At 56.9% G+C, this 10,033-nt stretch overlaps 1 protein-coding gene across 8 annotated transcripts in view; it reads left to right on the forward strand.

Moving 5' to 3' along the window:
• Positions 1–8,975, forward strand: part of SLC9A8 (solute carrier family 9 member A8) — an 80,782-nt gene extending 71,807 nt beyond the window's left edge. For 3 of the 8 annotated variants that reach the window (XM_031656847.1, XM_031656843.1, XM_031656845.1), the window contains 3 exons: positions 835–1,055; positions 3,572–3,718; positions 4,640–4,753. In XM_031656847.1, coding sequence (XP_031512707.1) covers positions 835–1,055; positions 3,572–3,718; positions 4,640–4,747 — 476 coding nt within the window. In that variant the 3' untranslated portion in view covers positions 4,748–4,753. Of the gene's footprint in view, positions 1–31; positions 1,056–2,614; positions 2,814–3,571; positions 3,719–4,639 lie in introns of those variants that run through there. The other 5 variants (XM_031656846.1, XM_031656841.1, XR_004179110.1 and 2 more) reach the window with 4 other exon arrangements.
• The last annotated feature ends 1,058 nt before the right edge of the window (positions 8,976–10,033 follow it).

Genomic DNA, 10,033 nt, shown 5'->3' on the forward strand with positions numbered 1-10,033 from the left:
CCACACCCCACCCTCCCACCTTCTCTTCCAGGTACCATTTCACAACCCTCATTTGCTGTGTCTCCTCCCAGCTGCTCTAGGAGCTCCCCAAGGGTGGGGCTAGGACTGCCTGTCCCCTCAGTACGGCGCCAAGGAAGCCAGGAAGCTTCTAAGAGAGGAAAGTGCTGTTTCCCAGCTCAGTCCATGCCCCTCAGTTGTTTCCTAGTAGCCTCACAGCGGACCAGCCAGCCTCATTACCACCTAAGCAGCCCACAGCCCCATCAGTGCCACCAGGGGCCTCCACAGGGGCAGCATCTCAAGATAGGAGGGGTACTGGACACACTGCATCCTGTGCTGTTGTGGGTATTAGATGAGTGGCCCTGGGTGGGCCATGCTGCTCTTGGCCTCCATCCCTCATCTGTGTGTTGTGGACAAGAGTATCGCTGCTCGGTAAGGATTCCTGTGAAGATCCAGTGATGCTCTACACGCTGAACACCTGCCCGGGCCTGGCGCACACACAGGAAGGGCTCAGCCCACAGCAGCTGTCCTGCAGTTTCCAGGACACGAGCGTCAGGCTTGATAAGTCCTCCTGCACCCACACCTGGGGCTCTGTAGCTGGGGCAGGCCACCTCATTTGATCTGCCCAAGTGGGCATGGAGGTGAGTCTGTGGTCCCCACATCTCTGCCACCTGCTCTTTACACCCCAAAGCCTCACAGGGCAAGCCCACGCCCTTTAGCAGGGCCATTAGAATAATCGGCTGGTCACAGTGTTGGGCTGGTGGATTTCCAGGGAAGCCAGCCCATGAAGCTGCTGCCTCCTCACTGTGTCCTCTCATGCTGTTTGCTGTCCCCCAGGCCTGCGGGGGGCCATCCCCTATGCCCTGAGCCTGCACCTGGACCTGGAGCCCATGGAGAAGCGACAGCTCATCGGCACCACCACCATCGTCATTGTGCTCTTCACCATCCTGCTGCTGGGCGGCAGCACCATGCCCCTCATTCGCCTCATGGACATCGAGGACGCCAAGGCACGCCGCAGGAACAAGAAGGACGTCAACCTCAGCAAGACGGAGAAGATGGTCAGTATCACGCACCTGCGGGGTGGGGCGGGGGGCTGGCCTGCTGCACAGCTGATGGTCCCCACTGTCAGGAAATGGGGAGATGAGCCTTGCTTTGAGGACGCCCAGCACCTCCACACACACGTCACACACGCACACACACCGGTCCCCCACTGAGAAGGAGGTGACAGAACTTGAGTTCTGAAGCATGGCTCTTGTTGGGGGGGTGTCTGGCAACTTTGTGACCTGCCGCAGCCAGGGAAGCTGTGGGACCCCATCTGCTCCCTCTCTGAAGCTCCATAGGGCACCACAGGAGTCTGGGCCTATGCCACTCTCCCAGCAGTGCCTCTGCCCTGCCAGCAGCTGAGACACCTGTCAGGGCCCAGGTTTGAGGGTTTCAAAATCCATCATTCCCCAGTATGGTTTTACTAAAAACCACCTGTTAGGGGCCTGAGGAGGGGAGGACGGCTTGTGGTGGCTGTGAGGGCCGTGAGGGGTACTCCCCCAAGGACAGACATGGTGTGGGGTTGGAGGTACCCAGGCCCCAGCTGTAGGGAGAGCTGAGGCTCTGCAGCCTGCCCACCTCTTCTTCCTACAAGCCGCTGCCCCTGCCACCAAGCTGCCTTCCTGCCCTGTCTTCACCCTCAGGACCTCTATGCAAAGCTAGGCCCTCTGACCAAAGCAGTGGCTGCTGTAGGCTCCAGCCCAGAGCATCCCCTGCCAATTGTGCATTTCTGGACATGCATCTCTTTCTAGTTTCCATATGCTAGGCCTCAGTAACTTTAATCAGTCATCAGAGGCCCAGGAGTTCTCACGAAGCCATCCACGGCTAACATTGGAGTCAGGGCTGGCAAGACCATGGCCTCCAGTCTCCAAACTGGGCCCCTCAGCCAGTGCAGTGCTGCTAGGAGGAAAGTTCCAGATGGCTGTGAGGCCTGGCTCTGCAGAACTTCCATCACACTAAGAGGCCCTTTGCCCCCAACCCCTATCTACCAACTTTTTTGGTTTTCACAAAAGCTCTAGCTTAGGTCTTTCTGGGTATCAGAATTGGTGGGGGGTTGCTACACACAGGCTGCTGGGTCTGTCACCAGCATCTCATAGGTCTGGCATGGGGTCCGAAAGAATTTGTGTTTCTTCTTTATTTCCGAGACAGGGTCTCACTCTGTTGCATAGGCTGAAGTGCAGTGGCGCGATCGTGGCCGCCCGCTGCAGCCCGGACCTCTTGGGCTCAAGCGATCCTCTCACCTCAGCCTCTGGAGTAGCTGGGACTCCAGACAGGCGTGACCCCACCCAGCTAATTTTTTTCTTACTTTTAGTAGAGACAGGGTCTCACTATGTGGCCCAGGCTAAGAATTTGCGTTTCTAACAAGTTGCCAGGTAGTACTGCTGCAGCCAATCCTGTGAACACGCTTGGCGAAGCACAGCACTAGCAGAAACAGGACAGCTCCTCTGACGATGAACCGCTGAGTTTCTGGAATGTTTTCTGTGGCAGTCAATGTGCTTGCATTTTCCCTGGACTACCTCAGATTGTCCCAATAGCCTGCCTGGAAACTGGTGCTTTCATTATACCCATTTTGCAGATGAGAATGCTGAGGCACCAAGAGAATCAGATCAGACAGCTGCGGGCAGACTCCCAAGCCTGCGTTCTTCACCACCACACTGATCAGCAGTCCTCAAAATGGGGTCCCCAGACTAGCAGCATCACTGGAAACCTGTTAGATCTGCAGATTCCCAAGCCCACTCAGATCTACTGAATTAGCACCTCTGCAGGTGGCTCCGGTGGGCTCCGTATTTTGTGGTTTCACAAGCCCCCCAGGTAGATTCTAATACAGACCAGTGTTTGACAACCACTGCTTTACGGCATCTAAATGCCCTCCCCTCCCCTGCCGTCATCTCCCCTCCCTGCTCCTGCCCCGCACCCATCTCCCCCCTACCCCCGCCACCACCTGCACCTGTGGCCCCACCAAGGCTCCTGCAGCAGAACGGGCACTGCACTCAGAGCCTGTCTGCTTTGCTCCTGCCTCTTCACCTCTGGCCCTCCCCTCCACATGGGGCCCTTTTCTCATCCCTCTCCAATGCCTACAGGATGTGTCCCTCTCCCCTCTCCTCTCCTGACTTGATTGGCAAAAGCCTGTCCATGGTGGAGTCCTAGCTAATAGACCCACAGGCAAAGAGACAAAAAGCCTCCCTGTGCAATTTGCTGCTAATGAAAAGCCCAGAACAGCAGTTCCGGTCCTGGTTGCATGATAGAATCACCCAAAAAGCTTGAAAAGCTTAAAAACCAAGCCCCAGCCCAGCCCAGTCCTTCTGTTTTAGCTGTCCTAGGTGGGGTCCTGGGCATCCATTGTGCCCTGAGGGACCTTCCTGCCTCCCTGCAGGCTCCCAGGAGGCCGTCTGCTGCCCATCGTCACCCTGCACTGATGGTCAAGTGGAGTTAGGATTGGGGACACTGGCGGCCTGGGTGGTGTGGGGGCTTCCAGAGGTGCCCCCGATGGTGCCTGCTGATGGCCGTCGGGCCGCCTTTCTTCCCTGCTCAGGGCAACACTGTGGAGTCGGAGCACCTGTCGGAGCTCACGGAGGAGGAGTACGAGGCCCACTACATCAGGCGGCAGGACCTCAAAGGCTTCATGTGGCTGGATGCCAAGTACCTAAACCCCTTCTTCACTCGGAGGCTGACGCAGGAGGTGGGATACCGGCCAGGCCACACTTTCTGGGGGGTCCCTTGCCTGCCTCCTTCAGGACCTGCGGTGGCCCAGGGTGGGGTGGAGGAAGAGTGGGGAGGCAGAAAGTCTCACGTGGGCCCGCCAGGCTGCCGCCTCCTGATCTGCAGGCTGGACATGCTTGTGGAACTCGGCATCTGCTGTTTTTCCTTCGCTGCCACGTTTAGTGCGAGGTTAATAATAGATTTGTTAACAGTTTGGTTTTCCTGGATGACAGACACGGGGTATCGATCAGCTACTGAATCAGAGCTGAGGAATTTCAGACATACCAGGACCTCAGGCTGTGGCCCAAGGCTGCCCCCAGCTCAGGCCTCTGGTTCTGTCCCTCGGGGCACTGCTGGCCTCTCTTTAGTTGGAGGCCTTGCGTAGGGGTGGGGCTCTTCCTGCGGCTGCCTGCTTTGTTTCTATGCAGGCCCATTTTCCATTCTCGGGCAGGCCTGATAGCTGCCGGTGTGTGCGCTCTTCCAGGAGCCAGGCAGCTCCAGTGACTGTGACCACAACTGCTTCCTTCTCCAGCATCCTGTGCAGTGGATGCAGCTGTCTCCCTGACAGCTGAGGAGATGGAGGCCCAAGGGGGTGCAGTAACCCCGCGAGATCACAGCCAATACGGGCATAATTGGGAGCAGAGCTAAGTGTGTCTGACTCCAGAGACCACATTTTCAACCTCACGCTATGCTACCTCCTTCTTTCTGAATGACACCTCCCGTGATCTCCACCCCCACAAAGAACAATCCCAGCTCAGTTTGTTCAATTGAAACTGAAGTTGCCTGTGGCCATCACCCTACCTCCTACCTCCTCCCCAGACACCCCACCCAAGGCACCCAGCAGCCTCCCCTCCCTTCCTTGGCCCTGCCCCTGACGGCTTGGTTGTGTCTCTCGACCCAGGACCTGCACCACGGGCGCATCCAGATGAAAACTCTCACCAACAAGTGGTACGAGGAGGTACGCCAGGGCCCCTCCGGCTCCGAGGACGACGAGCAGGAGCTGCTCTGACGCCAGGTGCCAAGGCTTCAGGCAGGCAGGCCCAGGATGGGCGTTTGCTGCCCACAGACACTCAGCAGGGGCCTCGCAGAGGTGTGTGCATCCAGCAGCCCCTTCAGGACTCCAGACATAGAGGGCGGGGCGAGGTACTGGCTGCAGAGTCACCTTAGTCCAGAACTTGCCAGGCCTTTGGAGCCAGGTGACTTCTTGGGAAACTGTCATCTCCCCACTCCTCCCTGAGCCAGCCTCTGCTCAGTGTGGCTCGTCGGCCCACAGAGGGGAGGGAGCACGGGGCCAAGTGCCAGTCATCGGTGAAGCTGGGGCACCTACCCCGCCACCTGGAGGACCCCTGTGGCCCCCTGCCTAGAGCACCATCTACAGGTGTGCCATTCCCCAGCCACTGCCTTCATCCTGCCCCCGCCGGACTGGCAGAGCCAGGGGTGAGCCACCTGCCTTTGAGTCATCAAGATGCCTCCGCAGCCACAATTCTGACCTAAGTGGCAGGGCCCAGAAATCTTGAAAACCTCCCGCTGCCCTTTGTGGTACTTCCTGTGCTCCCTCAGAGAGAGGGAGAGAAACGGAGTGACCTTTTTTCCTTTGCCTGATTGGCACTTCTCAGCCTGTCTCCCTGGACAGCAGGTGGCTGCTGCCTTTCTCTGGGCATCTTCTGAATGTTTACACTGGTACCTTCTGGTATCTTCTTTAGAGCCCCCTGCAAGCTGCAACCCAAGGCTTTTATCTTGCAGGGTCAGAGCGCCCTCTAGAGGGAAAAGCTAGAGGCACAGGGTTCCTGCTAGCCCACAACTGCTGTCTTAATTAGGTTTAAATTCATGCATTTTACAGCAAAGTGCTGAGAGCCTCGTAGTCACCTCCTGCCATCTGATCTCCCTCCCCACCATTCCCATACTCAGTTGTTCTTTTGTCTAACCGGAGGCCACTGTGCCGAGGCCCTGCAGTGTCTGCTCACTGCTGCCATCTTCGCTGCTAATCAGGGTTCCATCCTCTTTCCCCTCTCCCAGTTCCCCACCACGTTGGATCCCATTTGTCACCCATGCTAGGGTCCCCAAAGCACTGGGGCAGGGGCCAGAGCAGCAGCACCCAGTGCTCCCCTCTCCCACCCCGACCTGGAGTCAGAAGCAGATGCTCCACGCACACACACCCCAGCCCTGTCCCAGGGGCCCGGCCTCCTCAGCCATCTCAGGGTGAGGAGCTGTCAGTCATGTCCAGATGGAATGGAGTCACTGACTCGCATCCTCTCCTCACCTCCCCTTTGACAAGCCTCAAACTGCTCAGCTCATCGAAGGGCCATTGCCAACTTCCGTATGTGGTTCTGGGTCCCAGGGAGCCTTGGAACCTGGCCCCCTGGGGTGGTTTAATTCACCATGTGCATTCCTGCTTCTCTGGGGACATGGTGGGACAGCATGGTCCCTGGGCTGGAGCAAACGCATCTCCATCTCTTCCACCTCAGACGGTGTGGCTCCGGATATCAGGAGGGACTGACCTCAGGACCTGTGCCAGGAACAAGAGGCCAGGCCCGATGCTGCCACCTCGCCTTGCCCCTGAAGTGAGAGCAGGCCAGCCGGGCAGGAAGCACGCTGTTTACTTTTTGCATGAAAAGTAAATTTATACTTGACAGAGCTAAAATATGATCTTTTTAAATTTCTCAACCCTATAATTTGAGCCATTGCCTTGCTTAATTTTGGTCTCCACCATTTCCTTCTAGTGGAGAAGAGAGGAAGTCAGAGGGTGGGGACCTTTGCCTGCCCCTGGGCGAGTGGGGGCAGGGATCTGAGACCAGATTGTTCTTGCGCCCCTGCCAGAACTCACTCTCGCCTGAAGTTTAGGGTCCCGTCTCCCAGATGTCAGTTGCTTTGCAATCAGTTGTTTGCCAGGATTTCTTTCTTTCCTAATCTTAAATTCACAGATAAAGCAATGAAAAGAGTCAGATCCCATTTCCGTCTGCCCCCTCGCCGCCAGGTCTGATAGCCCCAACCACGCCACACCTGGCCTCATGCTTTCAGCTGAGACCTGAAAAGGATGCTGTGGCGGAAGAGCATGTGGGGCTTGGTGGGGGGGCCCTAGGATTTGTGGGGGGCAGAGGGGGTGGCGGGACCTTTCCCAGGAGGTACCAGCACCTGCCTCGATCTCCTGTGAGCCTTGTCTGCCCCCAGGCGGCCAGGTGAGGTCAGCAGCCTGGGAGAGTGCCCCCAAGAGATGAGGGCACCCCGTGTTCCTTGGCAGTCTTGACTTGCCTTGGTAACAAAAGGCCATAGAAGTCTGTTTTTCTGGGTCAGTTTTTTTCAAATGTCTTTGCCTGAGAATAACAAATTGCTGCTGTCTACCTTTAGCACACCCGATAATTCTATTTGGGGCAGTGAATGCGCAGAAGATATAAAAATATGCAGCTTAACTATATCTTCCTGCATGTGTATTTATTTTCTTCTGGGTCTAGGCCGTGGGACAGGAGAACTGTGGCATGTAGGAGGAATACTTCAGGGTGAGTGAAGGCTGGAGCCAGGGAGCGCTGGGGAAACCAGCCTTTAGCCAGCAGTCCCTCCACCACAGGCGCTGCCGTGTGGAACCAGTTCTTGGAGTAAATCCCACGCTTTCTGCAGCCTGTAGTTGTTATGACCCCTCGGAACAACCACCCCATGACTTGTGTGTGGTCTTGCAGGGAAAGGGGCTGGCTTCTAGGTTCCCGAGATAAGTTTGCAGGGGGCTGGGCCAGGGCCAGGCTAAGGGTGGCTCAGTTCCATCATCTAGAGCTCAGACACTCTGCCCAGAGGCAGAACTGAAGCCCTCTCGGCCCCTACCCTAAGCCAGCCACCCCTCTTCACAGTGGGTGAACTGGGCTGGGCCAGCCGAGCTGGCTGGCATGAGGCCAAGGGGCAGGCCTGAGCGCCAGAGTCACCCAGGTTAGCCCACAGGATTCCTTTGTGTGCCATGGAATGCCGAAAGATGGGTGACTGGGGACCCTTCTTAAAACCCTTGGCAAGGGTGCCATCGGCACGGCTTGGCCTCATGAAGTCTCGGGTCCATGTTCCCACGGGGCGCATATGCTTACAGAGTCCTCAGCAGGGTGGCCGAGGCCAGGCCTCTTCTGCTGAGGAGGGTGCAGGCTGGGGTGTGGGTGTGGCCGGGGGTGGCTCAGGGCTGGAACTGCTGCCTGATTCCTGTGTGGGGAGAAGCTCAGTGGCCGTTGGCTGCCACTGACAAGGATTTCACATGCAGAAGAGAAAAGGTCCCCCTCTGCCCCCCAGATTCCCTGCCGAGTGAGTGCCAGTGTGTGCTGCCCTTGCTGGGGGCAGGTAGGAAACCCTGAGCTTCCTGATGCAGTCATGAAGCAGTGTCCTTGGGAAGGCGTCTCCAGAGCTCCGGGCCCTCTGCCTAACGCCCTCCATCTCAGTCAGATAAAGGCTTCAAGAGAATAAAGAGCCAGCCCCCTTCCATTTAGGCTCCTGCCATTTCCCAAACAGTTCTCCAACAGTTAGACATTGAGGGGCTTCACTGTTAGCGGGCATGTAACAGAAGGAAGACTAATACACGCCCCTGCCCTGTCCCATCCCCCTCCCCCGAGCCATTTTCTTGCTGTGCTCTCTGGTGCCCTTGAGTTGGTCTCCCTGGCTGCTCTGCGGGGGCTTCCCTGGCTTTGGGGTGAATGCGAAGTGCTGGTGAGCAGTGGGCCTGTGACTGGATAGGAAGATATGCATCCGTGGTCAAAAGTCACCTGCCAGCGCTGTGGAGACAGAGCCTCAGGCCGGGATGGGGAGGCCCCACTACTCCCACCTGGATGGTGGGCACGGCCTGGCTTATACCAAAGGCATTGACGGTTTCTCCAAGTAGGGATCTGCAAAGCTTGAATTGTCCTCAAGATGGCAAAGCTTGAATTGTCAAGATGGATGTGAATCTTAACATTCCTTTTCATCATTTCCTATGTAAAAATGAAGAGTGCTGGGTTTTTGTTTTAAGAAGCATTATGAAGGCCAGACGTACTCATTTTTCTCCTGCAAGTGAGCTGGGAGAGGCCCCTGTTAGGCCCGTTTCCTGAGCAGTGCTGTGCTGCTCTTCTTGATGGGGCTTCGGGCTGGGGGGGAAAGCGGGTCAGAGGTGGGGGGCCTGTGGCTGCCATGCGGGAGCCCCTGCGCCATCTCTGACTCTTTAAGGGAGTCAGGAATAGATGTGTGAACAGTCATGTCACTGGATGCCTATTTAGAAATAAAGTGTATGCTGCTGAATTGGAGCCAGTGTCTGTTCATGTTCAGGTGGCTTTGCAGATGCACAGGTCACACCTAGACTGGGCTCTGTGGCACACAGCTACCCAGCCCCTGGGCCGGTGGCAGCCATGTCACCAGGAAGTGCAGTGTTTAGGAGCAGGGCTGGGTCAGGGCAGCCTGTGTCTGGTTCCCACCTTTGGCCTTCAGTGAGGAGCATGTGAGGCTCAGCCCCCAGCCAGGCTCAGCTTCTCCTCACAATGCTGGGAGCCCTTCCTCCCTGGGTTCGCTGGCTGTCCGCCCAGGCTGCAGGGCCGCCTGGCCTCCTGCTCGGGGCTTGTAGATCAGTGCCCCACAGGCATTTGCCTGATGGTGAAATGGGGAACTTCTGTCACTGAACCTGCCCTCCCGCAGGAGTGGGGGCGTCCATAGCCTCTGATCAGAGGTGGTGGCGAGTGGGGGAAGAAGGGTCACGAGTTCATCTATACCCCCACGTACTTCCAAAGGCATCCAAGCTGCTGATGGTAACAGGCACGAACCAAAAATGCATGCGATATAAAATGAAACCAGTCAGGAGAAGCTGTCCTGGCCCCGGCCACGGGGCAAGAGCTGAGTTTCCTGGTTCTTCCCACCCTGTGCTTCAGCCCACCCTAGGGGAGACTCCCAAGGCCACAGTGGGCTCGCCTTGGTCCGCTTTTGGTGGAAACCCAGATTCAGAGAAATATTTCTCCACCATAATAAAAACTGCAAGTGTGATGACAAGTGGTAGCTGACACTTGGCCTCAGTGTCAGGGAGGCACCACGAGAATGATGAGGACTCTGGCTGACAGAAAGCAGAATTTTCCAGGCCAGGCCTGCCTGTGAGGGCGGCTGGGAAGTGGGGCTGTGCCGTGCTGAGCCGTGTCAGCTGGGACAGAACGCAGTGCTGGCAGCAAAGGTAGGCGGTGGTCCTGAGTGGGCACCTCGCTCCCATGAAGGGAACAGGGCATGTTTCATTTGTAGTTCAACCTTCTCAACTCCTAGAAAAAGCTCTTAGGGTAGAGGGGAGCAATCGAGGCAAGAAATATTTTCCTTAGAGGCTAGAAAG

Source organism: Papio anubis, chromosome 16 (assembly GCF_008728515.1).
Source record: "Papio anubis isolate 15944 chromosome 16, Panubis1.0, whole genome shotgun sequence".
Classification (NCBI taxonomy): Eukaryota; Metazoa; Chordata; class Mammalia; order Primates; family Cercopithecidae; genus Papio; species Papio anubis.